The sequence below is a fragment of the Euprymna scolopes genome, chromosome 5, assembly GCF_053919585.1.
Source record: "Euprymna scolopes isolate OS-2025 chromosome 5, ASM5391958v1, whole genome shotgun sequence".
Taxonomy (NCBI): domain Eukaryota; kingdom Metazoa; phylum Mollusca; class Cephalopoda; order Sepiida; family Sepiolidae; genus Euprymna; species Euprymna scolopes.
Genome location: NC_136486.1, coordinates 41,704,879 through 41,727,916, shown reverse-complemented (window position 1 = coordinate 41,727,916; position 23,038 = coordinate 41,704,879). Strand labels below are relative to the sequence as shown.

At 34.5% G+C, this 23,038-nt stretch overlaps 1 protein-coding gene across 1 annotated transcript in view; it reads left to right on the top strand.

Moving 5' to 3' along the window:
- Nucleotides 1-23,038, top strand: part of LOC145276792 (uncharacterized) — a 421,446-nt gene that overhangs the window by 272,516 nt on the left and 125,892 nt on the right. Inside the window, exons 2-3 of the mRNA XM_080128094.1 lie at nucleotides 16,961-17,062; nucleotides 20,406-20,806. Coding sequence (XP_079984220.1) covers nucleotides 16,961-17,062; nucleotides 20,406-20,806 — 503 coding nt within the window. The remainder of the gene's footprint in view (nucleotides 1-16,960; nucleotides 17,063-20,405; nucleotides 20,807-23,038) is intronic.

Genomic DNA, 23,038 nt, shown 5'->3' with positions numbered 1-23,038 from the left:
TTCATGTTTCAATTTTTAGTCTTGCAGCAAACATGTCTTCATAGCTTAGGCATTAGTGTCAAAGAAAAAAGTGTATCGTAAGCTAAACGTTTTGGTTTCGATTCTCGGTAGTGATACACGAGTCACTTTTTTTAAAACTTTTAAAATCATTACTACATATTGAGTCCAATATAATATAATAACTAGTGGGACATGTGGAAATTCCACAGGGGACTCATTCATATGTAATATATTGATGTTGGCATTTTGCATATGTTCAGCGTAAATGGAGATGCTCTGTATATTGTAGCTCTTTTGTTAAAATTGCAAATATATTTATCCAAGCTAGCAGGGTCGCCTAGCGTAACCTGGTCGTAAAGTACGCTTAAATATGATATTTTAATTCTTGCAGATTTCGTATATAGAGTTAATGTTTTATCGTTTTTTTATATTATAAAGTTGCGATAAAAAAATCATGTATATATATATATATATATATCCCTATGACTATCCCTATTAAACCTATATATATATATATATATATATATATATATATATATATATATATATATATATATATATATATACTTGAGTTTCTTCAGCTGTAATCGAAACTGAAGCTAAAACTTATGAATGAAGAATTCTTGATAAAATTAAACATAAAAACAAAATAAATTACTAGAGTTTCATCAACTATAATCGAGGCCGAAACTAAAACGTATGAATAATTCTTGGTGAAATCATTTATCACAAGAAATAAAAAGTCCATAACAATTAAACGACAGTCACTCGGATGTAAGCGTGACACACAAAATAAATAACACACACGTTATCCTATTAATATATAGATGAATACGAAATCTGAATTAATCAAAATAGCATATATATTTTACAACCGGGCAATGCCGGGTGGCCTGCTAATATATATATATGAATAGAGGTGTGAAAAAGAAAAAGGAAAAAAAAAACACGAAAGAAGTACGTGAAAACTAGTTTAAGCGAACTTGAAAATTATTCAGTTTTTGTTTTAAAATGAAAAAAAAAGAATATCAAATTACGTAAGTCTCGAAATAAAAAAAAATGTTATGACAAATAAAAAGCTTTTAACCCTGTTTAAATGTTAAAACTTTAAGAATAAAAACCCTGTTTTTTTTTTAAAGTAGACCACTGTTACGTGGGCTTGATCGTGAAAGCTAAAATGTCATCCAGACCTCTTTACGTATAAAAGCGAAACTAATCGAATGCAAAAACGCTAATGCTTGGCCTTCCCGACCGGGACATCTTGAAGGCAATCAGCTTTGATTAATGTGGAGGAAACCCTTCATATCAGATAATTTCGATTTATTTGGACACTGCCAGAATTCCCCCTTTTTTGGGGAAAGGAAGGGGAGCTGGTTTTGGTCAACATCGTGGTGAAACAAATAAATAAAGCGGCAAAAGCAAGACGTTCATTTCTGCGCCTGCGTGAACTCATTCACTTAATTATCTATTTCTGCAAGTCAATTTTTTTAATTTAGATCACTAAATTTGAACGCTTTTCACTTCTGTCGCGTCGTGGAGCAGCGGTAAGATGGCAGGTTATCTTTCGCTTTCTTTTTCACCTTCGCGTCACGGGTTCGAGCCTGCCTTCCTACAAACATTTTTTTCTTTGCTCAACACACACCTCTAAACACCCGGGCAACGCCGTGTACCCCCGCTAGTAATTCTATAAAATATAATTTTTATATCATTAGATCATAAACTGGAAGTGAAATATTTAAATGTTCCTGCATTGAAAGCGATATTTAAATGTTAAAATGCATATATATAATACGTTTAAAAGTCAGAGAACGCAAAGATTTAAATAAACGAATGTTTATTTGTTTAAATCAATATATGTCGGCATAAGCCATTATTTTCAGGATTTATTCTTGAACACACACACATAAAAAAGAAAAAAAAACAAGATTTTTTAAACACACACACACACACATATACACACACCACACAAAAAAACATTTTTTTTAATCCTGATAAAGACGGGTTACGTCAAAATATACCAATTTAAGCAAATAAACATTCGTTTATTAAAATCTTTGCGTTGTCTGGCTTTATACGCATTTCAACTTAATTTAATATACGTATGTGTGTGTGTGTGTGTGTGTGTTTGCTCTATAGTCATTAAAAGAATATCTTCATTAGCTTTTAAGATTATATTAACATCAATGTTTTAGCAGCATTATCGGAAATTTCTCCTTTACAATTTTTTCATTTTTAATATTCAAATCGACATTGTTACAGTGAGCTTTAAATAGGTGCTCTTTATAGCAAAAACAGCAGCAACAACAACAACAACAACAACAACAACTAATCCCATTATCATTAACATATTCTCGTGGCTTATTTTGCTATTTCATTTGGGTTACCTAAATCGATAATAATAAGTCCTCACCAAAATGTTTCAAGCAAAAATGACGTCATATCGTTCAGCAAAGATATGAGTCTCCTTTCCTATATGCCTACGCATCGGTAGAACGAGTTAAATATGTTTCTATATGTGTATTTTTTTTCTGTAATTTCTTTATGACTATCCCATTTAGTATAACGTTTCAAATAGATTCCCTTATCCGATACGCGATCTGTTTACTTTGTTTATTGTATCCATTGAGACGGAAAGTTTCGTATATTAGCCGTCTTATCGCTAGAAGGGTCAGACATGTGTTTTTTCTCTATCTATACCGTCCCGAAAGTCCGTAGGAAATTTACGGAAAAGTCGGAAATCTCGGTAGAATTTGCTTGCTTCCCAAATAAAAGACATATTTGATTCTTTTTTAAGGCTTGCTTCACAGGGAACGATCATTTGCCTTTGGTATCGTCTGATGATATTATCTTCTTTATTTGATATTATCTTCGTTATTTGAAGTGTGCAATTTTGAAGTCCTGTGCTTTATTTCCAAAATGCCAACCGAAATGAATCGTTATTTGAATCACTAAACACTCTTGGAAACTGAACACATTAATCAGAATTTACAGTGGGAAATTTGAGCTTTATTGATTCACACACACACACACACACACACACACACACACACACACACACACACACACACACACACACACACACACACACACACACACATAAGTATATTTAGGCAGCATTTTTCTCTTACGCATGTATCCTTGAACAGCAAGAATAATTCCTGTTTGTTTCTCTAGCGATCCATCTTTTCGATTTGTCGGGTCAATGTTCGAACGTTCTGTTCGAGTGTAAAAAGAAATTCGCGTATGGCCGCGAACGTTTTAGATTTCCATGTCGTCTTCAGGCAAGTGATGAATTAAATTGCGTTTAGTAAATTTATTGAAGAAGTCGATTAAAATCGTTTAAAAACAACTAAGCGTACTCTCTCCCTCATATTGAGCTTGATTGATGGTCGGTTTGTTTATGCGAACATGTAGGGTTTCCATGATTGGGAGGCGCAGGTTACAATATGAGACGACTAGAATGGCGTTTTTTTTTTGTTAATATGTTTCTGAATTCATTTTTGGAGGTGTCATGTGATACTAGATGTTGGTAAATGGTGAAGACAAGTGACATATAAGCCAGTAGGAATTACTGGTCCTAGTCATGCATGAATTATTTTTTAAGACACATCCATCTTTTAAAAGCATACACAACGTTACTAGTCACCTAGCTAGTACTGACCAGGCTTAACCGTTGATCTAAAGTGTATCAAGGTGATTATGCGGTATCTGGCGTTGCTAAATGGCGACTTATTAATTAAACAAATTGTTTGTTATTAGAGTATGAATTATGGAATTAAGATAAAAATAAACCATTATTTAAAATGCTATTTCAACGATCGACAAACCCATTTAAGGATTGTTTCATATAGATGATCGTATGTCGAATAGCGATTACATTACCTAGTGTTTATCTTGACAAGGGTCTAACTAAGTACAGATGGAAGTGACACGAAATTTTGAAAATAAATTAATCCACACGCAACATAAATAGTAAATATCGTAAGACGAGGCTAAACAGAGTAAGAAAAACAAAGAGACGTCAACCACTGATGCATGACGTCATGTGTATCGAAGTTGACAAAGAAACTAAGGTTTCAGTGAGTTTGCCTATGAGACATGCCTGAGGCAGATCATCGATAGTGCTGTACTCACTGAAAGGAAATCTTTGATAATCGCCAAGAGTGAAGTACCCTCCAAGATTGCCGTATCAAACCATTTATCCTAAGATAGTTAATTAGTAAAGAGAATACTAGTCTCTACAAAAATAAACATTAAAATTTCTCAGGCATCTCTAATCTACTTTTTGGTCCCCCGATTTTTCGGAGAGGGATCTATGTTTTCAGTGGCATCCGCGCGTCCGTGCTTCCGTGCATCCGTGCGTCCATTAGTCCGGGCGATTACCAGATAACCGTCCATTAGTTTTTCCTAAAATAAATTGTATTTCATTAAATAGATGTGCACAGAAAAAAATTTCTTTGTGAAAATTCCCGTTCCGCACCCAGGGGCACGAAAGAGGTAAAAAATACCCCAAAATGGCTAAAAATGACATGTTTTGCCTCATAACTTTGATCCATCCATTAGATTTTTATGAAACTTTGCCAAAATGTGGAGCCCATCGTTCTTAATATAAATCCAATATGATTGACCCTGGCAAAATTCTGATTCACGTCCCTGGGTACTTTCAGTGCTAAAACCGCAAAAACAAAAGAAAAAAAAGAAAAATTCTAGTTTGCACCTATCTGGGATTTTCAGGGCTCAAAAATTAAAAAAAAATGCCTTTTTGGAGCTATTTTTTCATATTATTCAAAAACTTGATATGTGTGTCTGTTTAGTGGTTTTCCATGATGCTGAATTCAAATATACATATCTTAAGGCGTGAAACTGCACCGTTTTCCATTTTCACTGGGATTCTGCGTTCCCAAGAACTCAAAAGAGGTCACAAATCCTCCCAAATTGCAAAAAAATACACCCTTTTTTACCCCATAACCTTTGCCCAATCCATTATATATATATATATATATATATATATATATATATATATATATATATATATATATATATATATATAATACCTATTTAAAGGGAACACACTTTTTAGACTCACCTCGTTCATCTTATTTTATTTTATTATTTTCTTTATATTTTTCGATTCCCTTCGAATTAAGTAAGTATTCTTTGTATGCTATTTTTTTATGGTTTTACTATTCCCGTATCATTAAGTATATGAAGACAGTGTAAGGGACATGACTCGATTTTACCAACATTTATCGATTCATAATTTTATCGAAATTCCTTTATGGTTTTAATTCACTATTTTGAATTTTGTCTTTATTAATCCCCAATGCTTAGTTTTTAACTTATAGTCTTCACATTATTCTCTTTATAGTAATCTAGGCTAAATTTCTTACTTCGTTTATTTCAAATTCAGATTCTGATTTAGTCTATTTTAGTTCATCATATATATAGTACTGATTTCAAAAGTTAAATAAAAAGAATTAGGTGACATCAGCTATAATCGAAACCAAAACATTTAATGCTCCAGCCGCGTTCCTCATCGTTTGCGCTAAACAACAAATAGATAAAAATCGATTTAAAATAAAACTACTGTCACTGTGAATGAATTTGCGTATGCAAAAAAGTAATAGAAATATGTCGGCAAGTTGAAAGGAATATTTAGCATTTCAACTTGTCGACATATTTCTGTACGCGTTATTTATTCACCCAAACAAAAATTTCACTCATTATAAAGCATCCTTGGTGTATGATTACTATTTCCTGCTAATTTCATTGTTATATAATCAACAGTTTAAGAGTTTATCGGTTAAACACAGGCACACGTATACATATATCTACTGTTTTATTAATATAGAAAACATTACACGAAGCTGGAAAATTTTACACAACACTGTTTTTATATTCTAATAAAATGAGCCAGTATTCATTGCCGTATACACTTTCTTCTTGTTAAAAATTTGTTAGATTCCTAGGGTTCTTTTTTTTCGGTAGCATCGCGCCACAGAGAAGTTTCTTTCATCTCAGCTTTGGTTGCCTTACCCATGCCCTGTATATTTCCCAACCCATTCTTTGGTATCTCTTTTGCCTTATCCCACCTCACTAAAGACTAGGCTAATTGGTTTCAAATAAGATATCAGATAATCTTAGAGCCAACTAAGAGCCCGCCCCCAACTTCCAATAACGAGGAGGGCAGGGAAAAAGGATATGTTACCTTAATTCGATGATTGAACAAGAAGTGTTTAATTTTTGTGGTCACCTAATCCTAGTGGAAGGGCGAATTCGAAAAAAAAGGTCTAAAATAGAACAAGGTAAATAAAAACGAATGTATTTTACAAACAAAATAAAACAAACGAATATATAAAGTGAAACGCATCTTTAATTACACACACACATTCAACCAATGTCAGTGATTAGACGTTTCTTCTTAAAACTAAGCTTTATAAAAGTTTATCTGATTGATTCTAACGATCATTTCAATGGATTCCGCTTTGTGACGAAGCGTCTAATTTCTTACATTTTGAAAGAATTGGTATTGTTTAGAATAAAAGGAATGAGATGTGCCATCACAATTGAGCTTTCACTTTACGCAGAGAAACAAACAAATCCGTTTCTGTCAGATGATATGGAACTCTTACTATACATCTCTCTTACTACTTTGATTGACTTTTCCTACGGCAAAAATGTAATTGTTTTTCCTTTTAAATATACAAATAGACTGTTACGCGATCCTTTTTTAACCCCCAAACTCATATACATACAACCACACACGCGCACACATACACGCACAACCACATACCCACATATATGTAACGATACTATTTTATATAAAAAAAAACTTAATTATTTTTTAACCTACAGCCACATGTTTTCCGAAATTACGTTCGAGGTATTCTAAAAGTGACACTTGACTTCATAGACAGGTATTTAACCCCCAGACTATCAGGAATTAGCACAGCAGTAAGAGAATTAGTTCAATTAATACCGATTAGAGGGTCATAAACAGTTAACAGTCAAATAGTATTTAACTAAACACTTCGAAATGCATTGCAATGTATATATATATGTTATATATTATGGTAAAACTAGTAATTAGTAAAAACCTGAAGACAGTGCTCAATACTATTGCAGAGCAAATATATATATACAAAACATATATATAGTTATATATATGAGATTGTCGGACTGACTTCCTCATCTTGGTTGTTATAGTCACAACGTTTCGGCCGTTTTTGCCCTCCAGCCTTCACCAGGTGTTTTGTATCGAACTGGGGAACCGTTTGTTAGGAGTCTCGAACCCAACCCTTTATTATTATTACGGGGGTACCGTGTTCGGACTCCAGCTAGACTCTGGGACATAGTTGCTGATTCTCTGTTTTGAATGTTACTTTTTTTACTGCCTTCGTTCAGGATTGAACTCAGCACCTTTGGGTAACTGTAAACTTTGATACAACGTCTAGGACCACTCGGCCATATGTCACTAGGACAATTCTTAGCTGGTTTTTGTTAATGTTAAACCTATGTTGTTATTCAAGGTTTTCGCTCTCTATCAGAGGTGTCCAAATTGCATTCAGCTCTATGCTTGGTTTGCTCAGTAGGTTGCTATGTCCGAGCATGTGAGCTGTTTCTTTAAGTTTTCTCACTTTCCAGTGGGTCTCTCTGTTTATTATTTTTACTTCATCCCATAGGGGGCGATGGTCCCCCCTCTCCATCCAGACATCGTTGGCTATACCCGATTTTCCGTCTCCCCTTTAGTTACCGCTTTTCGGTGTTCTTCCACCCTTACTTTAAGGGGGCGGCCGAAACGTTGTGACTATAAAAACCAAGATGAGGAAGTCAGTCCAGCAATCTCAATCAACGAAAACACCTCATCTCAAAAATACAGACAATTACTATATATATATATATATATATATATATATATATATATATATATATATATATATATATATATATGTATGTGTGTGTGTGTTTGCGTGTGCATGTGTGTATATGTGTATACACATACGCACATATATATAAATATATAATATATATATGTGCATGTGTGTATGCGTATATGTGTATACACATATGCATATATATATATATATGTATCTATGTATGTATATATATATGTGTGTGTGTTTGTGCTTATGTGTGTACACATATACACATGCACATATATGATGATGCGTCTGACGACATATATGATGATGAGTCGTAGACGACGAAACATGTGTCAGTGGATAATTATATTTTAAAAACAATATATATGGCGCTCCCCATTTTCGGGTACCAAATTGGTAAAAGGGAAAATTATTTCCAACTCGCATTTAGGTAAAAAATGCACTTACGTATAAATAATTGAATTCATTCAAAAAGTATCGCGAACAAAAACAAATAGGATCTACGTAAAAAAATCGCGATATCCAGCGGCAACACGAGATGGAACAGTGGTATTTCGAATCTCGCTTGATACACCCACTCTGATAGGTTGCAGACGGCGAAACATACGCCAGTGGATGATTATATTTTAAAAACTATATATATATATATATATATATATATATATATATATATATATATATATATATATATATATATAAGCAGTAGTTTGTTGCTACACAGTCATGAGCATGTTCCGGTCTACTAGTATTTACTAACTACTGACAGTGTAGCAACAAACTACTGCTTATGTTCAGACAAATGTAACCTGCTCTAATTCTGTATTGAGCACTCTTGTATGACCTCGTTATATTTCACTGGTTACCCTACCTTTGGAAAATAGCAACCTCAAATTATATATATATATATATATATATATATATATATATATATATATATACACGATAGTTTGATATATATATATATATATATATATATATATATATATATATATATATATATATATATATATATATACAAGCAAAAGTACCCGTCCTTGACTGGGTTCAAAAACAGCCTACAGAAATGAACTCTGATTTATGAAAGTATGATAGGTTATGAAAAGGAAGTGTTGTAAATTTGGGTTGAATTTGGGGGTATCAAAACCAAAGCAAAATATGATGAAAGTAAAAATAAAATAGATAAACCCCACAATTTATTATACCATACCTGTTCACACTGAAACACTTATCACAATATTCTGTGAATCTATATTAAAAACCTCGTAAAACTTTGTGACATATTTTCATTATATGGAGGTCAGGTGCGAATTATACCATACCATATTTCTTCAACCTTAAACATAATTATCAAAATATACTTACGCAGATAGATATGAAAAATCTTTATTAAAGTTTGCGCCTATTTCCATTCTATGGAGGCCAGGTGCGAATGCAGACCCCAAAATTTTATTATACCATCCCTATTTAAGTTAAAACATACTTATCAAAGTATTTGTTATGTACATCTATATAAAAAAAAAACTTGTAAATGTTTTTTTTTAATTTTTAAATTTTTTATTTTCATACTTTGTGTATCAGGGCGAACGCAGACCCCACAATTTTAATGAATCACCGTTCTGCCAGATCGAACATACCCATTCCTGTGTCTCGATACATCTTCTATCATTATATCTAATCAGTTTTTTAAAATAGTCAATCATATAGGAGCCTATTCATGACCCCCCACACACAGACATTCAGCTTTATATTACACACACACACACACACACACACACACACACACACACACACACACACACACACACACACACACACACACACATATATATATATTATCCTGTGTGAGTATATATATATATATATACAGGATAATTTGACATATATATATATATATATATATATGTATATATATATATGCATATATATATACAGGATAATTTTATATATATATATATATATATATATATATATATATATATATATATATATATATATATATATACAGGGTGTCGACAAAGTCTGGCTGCATAATCTACAGGGTGCCCATAAAATCTGGCTACATAATCTAAAGGGTGTCCACGAAGTCTGGCTACATAATCTACAGAGTGTCCACAAAGTCTGCCTGCATAATCTATAAGCGTGCCCATAAAGTCTGGCCACATAATCTAAAGGGTGCCCACAAAGTCTGGCTACATAATCTACATGGTGCCCACAAAATCTGGCTGCATAATCTACAGGGTGTCCACAAAGTCTGGCTACATTAAGTAGCCAGACATTGTGGACAACCTATATATATATATATATATATATATATATATATATATATATATATATATATATATATATATATATATATATATATATATATTCGGTCTTTTAACCTTAAAATTAAGAAACGCAATCACAATTTTGTGGCCCTCATTTAGCGGTTAAGAAGAAAGCAAACGTCTAAACGAATATATACATATCTTCTCTAAATTCACAGTAAATAAACAATTGCAAATAAATTATGTAAATGGTTACAAATACACGCAAGAATTATTCCCGAGAATTTCCACGTTAATTTATTTCTGTTTATTTCATCATCTTCTATTTAATTGTTTTCTTTTCGCTTGACTACAAAATCGTCACAAAATGGAAACCCAGAGTAACTTTACTTTCTTCAATTTTAATTGCTTATATTTTTTCTTTAGATTAATTCTTATTTTAACGTTGCTTGGGACAATTTTCACCTTCGTCATGAAACGGTGAAATAACATTGATTTAATATATACATGTAAGCATCAACTACCGGACAGATGGCAAATTGTTTAACTTAAAACGACTTAGTGCTGTCACCAGGATTAAGACCATTATCATACGAGACATTTTGTCTGCTGATGACTGTGTTCTCAATGTCAATACAGAGCGAAACATGCAATATATTGTTGATCGATTTTCTAAGGCATGTGATAATTTTTGTTTGAATATTAATTTAAAGAAGGCTGAAGTAATGTACCAGTCTGCTTCTGGAACAAAGGTATGTTGAGCGTCATATATCCATACGTAGGAACCAATCTAAAAGCTGTAGACAAGTTCACTTACTTTGGCCGTATCAAGTCAAAGGCAATAGACGTTGATAGAAGTTGATCGCAGGATAGTCAAGACTAGTGCTGACTTTGGACGTCTTAGAACCACCGTGTGGGAGCGTAGAAGAATTCGGCTGCAGACCAAAATCCAAGTATACTGAGCTGTAATTCTTACCATCCTCATGTATGCTTGTTAAACTATATATGCTAGACATGCCAAGAAACTGAATCATTTCCATATGACCTGCCTCCGTAGATTGTTAAAAACCAAGTAGCAAGACAAGATAACAGACACCAATGTTCTAGCCCGGTCAAACTTTCCGTCAGTACACACCATGTTATAGCAGTGCCAGGTCCGTTGGGTAGGTTATATATGCCGCATGCCTGATTCAAGACTCCTAAACAGCTTCGTTACGGTGAACTGTCCAAAGGAATACGACCCGTAGGAGGACAGCGGAAACGGTTTAAGGACAATCTGAAGGTATCCTTCAAGCAGTTCTATTTGTATTCTAACTCATGGGGAAAACTAACCCAAGACAGATGTTCCTGGCGTGTCGCAACTCACAAAAGGGCTACAATTGCTAAATCCGCACGCAATGAACAACGCAAGAGAAAATGGGACATTAGAAAAAACAAAGCAATCAACATCTCTGATACATAATTATTTCACCAATGTCCAACATAAGTGTATGTGTGTATGCGTGAGTGTGTGTGTATGTGTGTATGCGTGAGTGTGTGTGTATGTATGTATGCGTGAGTGTGTGTGTGTATGGTGTTTGTTATTTAAGTCCCCTTCTCCATAAGAAAAGGAAGGACACTTTGATTAAGACAATATAATTATAACACCTTGAGAGTAAAGCTATAATTCTTCCTTGGTTGCACACTTTATATATAACTAGCAAGATCCCTGGCATTACCTAGATAGAATACGAAATTAATTATTTAACTATAAAAAAATATATGCAAAAATGAATTACTTAAAAGAAAATTCCTACAATAAAATGAAGTGCGGAAACCATATTTAATGTTTCATGGTAAATGTTTTGCTACCCTCCCGCGCAAACTTAAACTAAAAACTTAGTTTACGGTTAAATAAGGGTATGATGAAAAGTACCAACTTTAGCCAAGTAAAAATTATTAATAAATAATAGTATTAAAAATAAAGTGATGCAAATAGGCCACTAATGGTTCTCGATTCATCGTTTAATATACAACAAATGTTATCGAAGGTAAGACAAATCACTCTTCTACCTGGGTAGGTATTTTTACTTAATATAAAATGTTTATTCGGCTCAAATAACAAGCGATGTAAACTGTACGCGATCACAAGAAAAATGTCCGCAATGTATTTGTAACGCTGCCTTTTTTTTTCTTGTGTACCGGTCCACAATCCTTTTTTTTTTTTCGAGCAGAATGAACATTTTACATTGAGTAAAAACGTCCAAAAATCCCACCCAACTAGGTAGAAGAGTAATTTGTCTTGCCTTGCTAACATTTATTTATGTATGGTTAAACAAAAAGGTTATTGATCGGCATAATTGCATGGATGAAAATAATTGCAATAATATTTCGTTTTATTATTTGTAACTTTATGTACAAGAATGGTTTTGTAATAGTTTATCCCAATGTTAGATATCCATACATCTCAGTGCTTAATTAAATATCGGCAAATCGAGAACGTACTTTTTCTTAGAGTTGTGCTGGTTTTATTCACACGTTATTTACGCCGTTTCTTTTCGGAATAAGTAAAATATATGTAGAAAACAATGTTGTGACTTTTACATCTGCCGTGTGTTATTTTCATGAAACTACTTTGGATGAAAAAGGTTGCGCATTTCAATCAGTATAAAACGCCATGTTGAATGTTCGGTAATTTATTCCGGTGTTCTAAAGAATGAATAAAATACTGGAAATAGTCAGAATTTAGTCATTAACATCAACTATTATAATAGTCCATTACAGTTCGAATACATTGAGAACATAAGGTAAAAATTAATTGGATAAGCGGAAACTTATTATTTATGTTCAAAATCACCGTTTGCCTAACACTTATTAATACTTAATTAATAGAATGATCTCCTGGCTATGTTAAGCGGTGACTCCCAATTAAAAAAATAGAATGTGCTTTTATGACTGTACAGACCAGACCCTTGAATTTTTACTTCAACAAAGAAACTCGTTCTTTTTTATCGATACTTGTCGTTACCAGACTCTGTTGAGATTAGTCCCTTAAAGAGCATTTCTTGTTTTATAAACATTACTGTTGTCTACTTAATTCTAGGTATAGTTCTTTAACTAGTTTTTTTTTTTAATAATTTCGACCAGATTAAATTATTTTGATCTTGGAAAAAAATTCCACAATTGTTTCTCTGTATCAAGAAAAGAAGTCAATATTCACTTTATTGTTATGAAAATAATATTAATGAAAATATATTAATAAATCTATTTTAAAGTAAATAAATATCTACGAATCCGTGGATGGATAACTCAACTTAAAAGCAACTTTTCCTTGATATGATAATATCGAAATCTTTAAGAAAAAAAATATATAGTGATTTTAATGAATAAAACTAAACAAATTCTATGATATTGAATCACTTATTTTAATTTGTTTATTCATCATATAAAACATTCAAGATGTTAGTAACTCTGATAATCCGGTTTTTGTTTTTGTAAAGTTTACCGTTATAGTCAACATTGTCTGCTCCTTTTAACTTCCGGTTTCTGCTATCCATTTCGCGGGATAAATTCGACATGGTCAAACGGACAAAAAACTTAACATGGACAACCATGGAGGAGGCTTTGACATTATTTGCGAGGATGATAATCATGAATCAAGAAGGAACCATATCTTGCTTGTTAGCGTCGTCCCGTCCGCGGGCGAAAAAACAAAATGTAAGAAAAGTTTTACTAGATCGAATTTAACTTTTATTAATTCTTAACAAGGAATTTTGTTACTAGAGGATAAGCGGTTACTATGATAGGTGTCGGATGTTTCTAGGTAGTCTTGGTGGTTAGCCAAATGTTTGTTCACAGTAGATTTAGATGTCTGCATAATAGGAAAAACAGGGAGTAGAGAGGGAATTCCTAAGATACGTGACCCTAGGAACGAAGCTATAAGAGTAGTAAATCTTCCTGCATCTAGGGAGCTGTACAGTAAAGGAATAGGATTGTGCTGATAATCGAATAAGTTGGGAGTATTTACACTTTGTGAGGTGGGGGTAAACAGCAGTGAGTTTATCAGAGCACAGAAAAACGATGCAACGGGGGTTGGTGCTTGGCAGAGAGTGTGAGTTAGGATTAAAATATCTAGAAAATGTTAGTCGTGTTTTTTTGTCATATTTATTCAACCCAAACGAGGCAAAATGCCACCGAGGCATAAGAGACTACTGTTGATTACGGACCATGCCTACAGGGGCATTCTAAGTAGGGAGTTGAGAAGTAAAACCCTTATTTACTATGAATTACGGACTATAAAGGAAGATGTCTGTTCCACGAGGGACTGAAGTCACCAGCAATATAAAGAGAAAAAAAGCTAAAAAAAAAACTACGTTTCTTTGATAAAAGGTGTCTTACATTGAAAGTTTAAGAAAAAAAATGGTTTTAATAATTTAATACAATATTTCATAACGTTATTTGGTCTTTTAATATTTTAAAAATTAACCTTACGAAATTAATGTTTTCAAAAGTGTGAGCAAATCCCTTTCTATTTAAAATTCACGCACATGCACATCGATTTCAGATTTATGCCCGATATTGTTGTCAGTTGTTGCATCATTTTCTCCCCACGAGAGGCTGACTCCTCAAGATTAATGACACCAGAAAAATGAGAAAAAAAAAACTATTAAAAAAAACAGAATCTTCTTTGAAGACGGTGTCTTACACGGAAAGTTTAAGAATTTTTTAAAAACCATTTAATAAATAATTATTGTTTTTCTAATATTTTCAAATTAACCTTATGTCCTCCTTCATCGTTCCAAAGATGTGATCAAACTCTAATTTCTGCATGTTAGTACAGTCGGGGAAGCAAGATACAGTGAATGAATTCCATAGTCTAGCAGTTTCAGGCTAGTAAAAGACTCATTGGAATCAAGGAAACCTCTAGAATAGAGGCGTGGAATTTTGCTACCTCTCGGGTTAGTTGGGGTTAATTACGTTGAGGGGGGTACATGTGCCTCAAGTTCGTCGTAGCACATTCCATTAACAGTAAAACTAGTAAATGCGGCGATGAAGCAAGAGTTATTTTGTGTACTATTTGGATGTTGGTGATCAGTTGACTGTGTTTTTTTATTATGCGTGATTATGTGGTTTTAATTGCGTTTATGTCAGATAAATGGTACATGAAACGTGTGTAAGGAGAGAGTACTAATGCGTCTTAAGTAACCTTCACATTACCTACGTGTATATATATTTATCAGGTTATCCCATAAGTTCTGTCCGAATTTTTACTTTGTTTTTAAATTGAACGAAACTTAAAAAATATTGTTTACATTGAGTAATTTTTTTTACATTTTTATGTTTAGATGCATTTTAACTGTTATATATTTTTTACAGAACAATAAAATTTAAATTTACTTCATTACAACCCTACTAACATGGAAGTGCCTAAGAATCATTTGAGGCACATAATGCTTTATGAGTTAAAAAAAAAAAAAAGAAGGAAACTCAGCAGCCGAAGCGGCTAGAAATATTCACTCAGTTTATGGAAAGGAATGTGTGAATGAAAGAAGTGGAGATTTCAATCTTGAAGATGAAGTTCGAACCGGACGTCCAGTTGAGTTTGATGATAGATTTCTTAAAGCAGCTCTTGAAGAAAATCCTGCTTTATCAGTTGAGGAATTGGCAATGAAACTGAGTTCAAACCATACAACTGTTCATCGTCATCTTCAACAACTTGGAAAAGTTCCTAAACTTGGAAAATTGTGCCTCATAAATTGTCTGAAAACAATCTCAAATCCCGAGACGACAAATGCTCTTTTCTCCATTCTCGCCAACTTGTTTCACCTTTTTTGGATAGACTTGTGACTGGTAACGAAAAATAGATCTTTTATTGAAATGTTAAGCGTCGTAGACCATGGCTTGGTAAAAGGAAAAGACCGCAGCTACAGCCGAAAAGAGAACTTCATGGGAATACAGTTCTTCTTTCAGTATGGTGGAATTGCTAAGGAATAATCCATTGTTACCACCTAATGCAAAATTATAATCCATTGTTACCACCTAATGCAAAAATTAATGCTCAAATTTACTGTTAACAATCAGAGCGTTTGAATCAAGCTTTGATAGAAAAAAGACCTGCTCTAGTGAATTGAAAAGGAGTGGTGTTTCATCAGGACAATGCACGACCCCACACGGCAAGAATCATCCCATAAAAGATCGATGAACTTGGTTGAGAGAAAATTCCTCATCCACCCTATTCTTCTGATCTTGCTCTTTCAGACTATCATTTGTTTCGTAGCTTACAAAATCATTTGGAAGGAACAGCTTTTGTAATACAGAAAGATGTTGAAACTGACACTTGTGAGTTCTTCGAATCAAAGCCAAGCGGATTTTACAATGATGGAATTAATAAGCTTCTCAATAGATGGAAGGAAGTCATAGATCATCAGGGAAAGTATATTGATGATTAAATTTTTTAACAAAATGTAACCTTTTGTCACTTCTTTTCTTTATTCATAAAATCGGACAGAACTTATGGAAGTACCTAATAAATGTAATTGTTTGTTTTGGTACTTCTGTATTTTACGGAGCGTGGTATTTTTGGACAGAATTTTCAAGTTACGGAAATTCAATGTTTACACGTAAATTCAATGTTTACAGTATATTCTGTTTATTAAATTGTTATATAAAAGGACAGAATAGTTAACATAACCACTCCTGATGTTATGAATGTTTCTAAGAATAACATTATTATTTCAGCACGGTCCGTAAACTGGGCAAGTACCATTTTTACTCTAACTGAACAAGTTTAGATTGCCTTGACTTACGCTACCAAATTCTACTTTCATTCAGGCGACTACCAACCATCCAGCTTCCCACGAGAGTCAAGAATATATTTCCAAGAGAAGTCACATCCGTCAGTCATCAATTCACATCTTTTTGCCGCGTTTGATTGTAAGTTGGTTGTCTTCTTATCATTCTATCTTTTCCCTCCCCCTTTCTCTCATTCACTCATTTGCCATCTTTCTTTCACGCTTTCTGCCTCCCTCTATCTCATTTTCTATCTAATTCCCTGCTTTACCCTTTATGTGCTACGTCCACGGCATAATCACGTTAACACACCGGTTCTCATTAGATTATCGAAGTTAAGCAACGTTGAACGTGCCCAATATAAGATGGGTGACCATTTGGGAATACCAGGTGATGTATGAGAAGGACGTCAGCACTTTCGAAAATTCCTGCATCTTACTTGACCCCCAGCTGACTGGACTCTGTCCTGGTCCTTGGGGAAGGCATTTTGGGACGATTCCATAAGTTATCCGTCATCCCTAGGATGGTTATATGATCTTCATCCTTCCAATGGACGAACCGCGTTACCTTGCATTCTTGTAAAGCTACTAAAGTCTGAGCTGTTGTTGAGATTGCTTGTTCACTGTTGGCTGAGTTATGGTCCCTAAAGTCCCATGCAGTTTTAGGAGGTTCACCCACCTATACTTTGCTTTCTCATTCTTTGAAAAGGAATGTTTATTGCTAATCGATTGAGGCGCCTCTACCGGGGAATTCCGACTGGATTGCGTAGCCATTTTTAGCAGGCCAGAGTGCCTTTTGTCTAGGGCGCTGGTTTTTCAAATCTCACCTTTCCAACCTTGGGTCACATATTTCCGCCGAGTGTAACAGAGAGCGGACGTGCGTATGTAAATGCATACGAAATGCGAAATGACATCACTATAAAGAAAAAATATAAAGGAGAGAGAGAGAGAGAGAGAGAGAGAGAGAGAGAGAGAGAGAGAGAGAGAGAGAGCACTTTAGGGGGATGATTACGGTAGAGACGTGGTTGACGTTTGAGATTACGTTTGAGACGTGAGTGATATCATAGTTGTAACGAGGAGTCACGCGTGGCGGGAGAATGAGATAATAAATGTTGTTACAACGGGAAAACCGAGTTGAAGTTCTTTTCTATTCTTTGTCTACTTTGCGACTGAGGATACAACGGGTTAGGTAACAGTATACGTGGGAAGAAGATAAACATCCCCTCCGTAACGTCAACAATGACTTTTTTTTTACCTCGAATCATTGAACATGCGATTTAAACTTCTAATTGATGAACTAAAATGCCTATCCACTTCTAAAATCTAGACCGACTTATCAACTCAACAACTCAACTCAAACGACATTGCAGAAATTGAATACGTTCTAAAACACACTTCCAATACAAAGGCGGAAGTAGTACTGGAATTTGGGTAAGCGTTATTACCATTCACATTTCAGAAACAAACCAACAGTCGTTATCGACGATAAATGAATAATAAACAGCTGTTGTGGTAACGCAAATTAATCCCCAAGCGTTATCAAAACAGATGGAGTGTTCCGGAAAGCTGCGGAGACAAGTTGCTACTCAGATTCCAGGGAACACCACCTGTTATTACCAGTGTTGACTTATTTGAAATATAATAGTGAATAAATACTAATATATCACCAGTGCTCACAGCTCGTTAGCCTTTTCATTCGGAGCAAAGTATAGTATCTGTTTTGATTTTACGCTTAAATATTTCTGTCATCGGTCAATAAAGTATAAATTCTTCTAGACGGAAGCATTTTTTAAATTTTTGTTCCAACCTAAAGTATCTCTTTTTTCGGCGGGGGGGGGGGAAGTAGATTTTCCTCACATAAATAACCGACATTGTGTCTAACTCCGCTCTCGTAAGGAATTCGTTAAATATGAACACTCATTTCTACAAACTAGTAGCTTTACCCTGAATCTGAGTCAGAGCAAGTTTCTTATGTAATCCCTTCCAATATGATTTAAAACAGGTGGCATTCTCTCACCAATCGTTGCGCATAATGTCTCATTGTTTGGCCACGAAGAAAGTGCAGTATCTGTTCTGATACTACATTTAGACTATATTCATTCTTCGGTCAATGAAGGAGAACTTCTTGACTTAAGTAATTTTTACTCAAATTCAAAGTGCCCCCTCCCCTACGGAGGAGCCGGATGGTCTCCACATATAAAACCGATCTTGTATCTAATTTGCCCTGTGGGGAGGCAAGTAAATTGGAGTCGCGATTTTTGATAGAATCAAAGTGACACTAAGCCTTTTGAATGTCACAGTATTCCATTTTCTAGTTTATTCATTTATTTTCCATTTTTTTTTCATTTTCTAGGACACTTTGCATCTACTTTCCGTAGTACTATATTTTATTGGATATTATTATTATTATTATTATTATTATTATTATTATTATTATTATTATTATATTATTATTATTCAGATTTTGTGTCTGGGTGTTGGCATTGCCAATTTTATACTGATGGCGGATCATAACAAATGAACAAGTGCCTGATTTTGGGGAGCTGGATTTACCCCGCATTAAAATCCGACCTTGTATCTCACTCTGCCCTCGTGGGGAGGCAAATAAATAGGAACATAGGCTATCAACATCTTCTTTTTGCAGTTTTCCAGCACTTTCTGCAAAATTCTGGCGGTTTCAAACAAGTCATTCTTTTGAAGTACTCTAACATTGCAATGGATCATAATTTTTTCAATCGACTTGTCAAATTCTTTTGTTACACTCTCCAGAGCTCCCATCACAATAAGTACAACTTCTACCTTCTTCAACTTCCACAATCTTTTTATCTCCTTTTTTAAGTGTTTGTACTCTTCGACCTTTTCCTTTTCTTTTTCCTCCATATTCACATCAGCTGACATTGTTTTATCAATTACTATTGCCTTGTGTTTTTATTGCCTTGTGTTTTTATTGCCTTGTGTTTCCAGCAACACTAAATCTGATCTCCTTGCTTCAATCACATTATTACATTGGATATTCATGTCCCACAATAATTTCATATTATCACTCTCCACCACCCCTTCTGAAACATGCTGTGACAACTTTTGCTTCCATTCCAACCCTCTTTTCTTGCATATATCCCAATCAACCTTTCTCTCATTATTATTATTATTATTATTATTATTATTATTATTATTATTATTATTATTATTATTATTAGTGTTCACACAGATTCTCATTAATTACTCAATGATAATAATCGGTGGTGTCGGTGCTCCTTATATGGATGACAGCAAGTCTTCTCTGATTTCCAAGACTCTCCCCTTTTTTGATAAGCATTGAAAACCACTTTACATTATCGCAACAGACACTTACGATTGATTTCTCGCTTGCAACAGCCATTGATTTTCATTGGGATTTCAATGCCAATAAGCCTTTAAAGCATCCGAAAAGTGTATTTCGCAGTTTGCTTTATAATGAAAAATTTTCTTTCTATTTTTATTTTTCTTAGTAATGGAAGATACGACCTCCAAGCTGAAGATGTGTAAAAATAAAGACCTCAACCTTAAAACTGAACATAACAACAATAACAATAATACGAACAACAATAACAACAGCAGCATGTTGGAACTGAAGCCACCCACACTGGGCAAAGTGTGCGATATTGGACATTCAGGTCAAGTTGAGAACAATGACCCGTCCAGTGGTGGAAACGGTAGCACAGTTGGTGACGATGACCTCAAAGGTGATGATCGCAACGACCTGAAGAGAAAGAAACGCCGAAATCGGACCACATTTACGAGTTTTCAACTTGAAGAGCTCGAACGTGTTTTCCAGAAGACTCATTACCCTGACGTCTACGCGAGGGAGCAGTTAGCTGTACATTGTGAACTCACAGAAGCCAGGGTGCAGGTAAGGAACATTTTAAGCCCTTCTAATAAGACACATCTACTCGTTTTGCATTTTAAACTCTTCCATGCATGTTTTTTTTAAATTTGTTTTACAGAAATTCTACGTACTTGATGTAACGTTTACATCACGAATTACGTGCGTTCAAGCGAGTTGACTTCCAAAAAAGCCCTTAACAAATAGTAATGGGGGCAAAACATATTCATTGACGACCCTGAATCTTCCCCCCAAAATTATAATTAATTTTCTAGTTTTGTAGAAGATTGGGGGGGGCTATCTTGTTTGCAGCAGACTTGGCAGTATCCTCTATATATTTATTTCAATTCATGATGTCCGTAAATGTAAGACCGAAAAGTTTAAAAGTTAATTGATGGCAACTTTTTTACTTGTTATTATGGGTTGTTATTATTGTTGCTGCTGCTGCTGTTGTTGTTGCTGCTGCTGCTGCTGCTGCTGCTGTTGTTGTTGTTGTTGTTGTTGTTGTTGTTGAGAATCATTCGTTCATTTTTCACTTGACCAGATGATTATTGTTGGTATTCGTTTCCACGATATCTTTCGTGTTATGACTAATAATGGAGACAAAACATATTCTTCGATGTTCAGCAAAATATGAGCCTGTCTCTGCTCTATCGCTATTTTCATGGCAAGTGCTCGATTGAACTCCAATCTATGCTCCCTCTTGCCAAACTTTCACAAAAAACACCCGACTAGCTGCAACCATTATATGATTTTCCTCATTCTCTATCTGTGCCTACATGTAAACATAGATGCCATAACAAAGCATATTTCCCAGAATTGTCCACCCTTGGAACAATGTTCCGCTGGCATGCTTCCTGGTTGAATACAACATGACAGCTTTCAAATCTAATGTAAACAATTTCCTGTTAAGCCGTCCTTATAAATAATCAAATTATAGCCAATTTAAACCATAAATAATTACTAAACTACCACCTTATATTCATTATACTATCATTAACAATACGGTTTTCTTATATTTTAAACGAAAAAAAAAAAGAAGAATTTTCCAAATTAAAACTGCACTATTATCTAAACTCAGAAAAACACGGCGTTTTCTCTGCAGTAAGCATTATTTTTAACTAGCCTAAACTTAATACGTAACCCAAACGGTATTACTCTTAACCAGTTTTTAAATGAGTTCTTCAAATCTAAATTAATACAAAATAACCCGACTTCACAAATTGATAAAAGTTCCATTATCGTGTTTTACTTAAAGCTAGAATGCTCGAACATCCACGGATTAATATGGGAGGGGAGACTATTTTCAAATATCGTCCTGAATTGGGAATGGAGCAACGGACTTATATTAAGTAGATCTTAATAAGTCACTCTTACCTTTTTTTTTTAATGCACTGTGGATGTGTTATCGGAAGCTCCAGTAACTCTCGCTTATCCTTTTTTGTCCCTCAGTCTTCATTTCCAATGAGTGATTTTTTCTGACAAAGGGTGAAGAAAAAGCTGCTTTCCAGGTCGGTAGTACTTCGTGACTGAGACTTCGGAATTTTTTCTGTTTCTATGTCTATCCTTGTGACCATGTCACTAGTAAGGGTGCTGGAGGTAAACGTTTCATCTGGGCTGACGTTATCCATCTGATAGTCAGGGACCCGAACCTTGGATTAACCACTAAGGAGGCTGTCCTATCAGCAGGTGCAAAGTACTGGGGCTGCTGTATTGCCATTTGGTGAATGGATTCTGGACCATGCAGTAGTTTCTGGTGGGGCCTCTCGATGCCATACTAGTGGGTAATTGTTACGGCTTTACCATATCATGTGCTACAAAAAAATTCCTGTCCTTTTCTCTCTTACTTTCCCTCTCTGTCCTGCTCTAACCAAGTCTGTCGACCTGTTCCACAAATCCCAAAACCTCAACATGAAATATCCTCAAAAATAAAAAAAAAACAATAAAAAAACGCGAATAAACCTAGAACCCCATCCTCCAACGTAGACCTCTACTTCTCCAACATCAGGGGTCTACGTTCCAACCTTCCAGAGGTTGAAACTCAATTACTGGACATATTCTTTCTAAGCGAAACTGGCATAGGCCGACCACTTCCCTAGATGAGTTCATGATTAAAGGATACTCTAACTTAACATGTAAATCTGACCCCTAAGATCGCCATGGTCATGGAATATGTGCCTACATCAAAGATGGTTTTCCGTGTGGTAGGAATATCTCCTGTGAAGACCCTAATTTACCTAATATGTGCTTCCGGGTTGC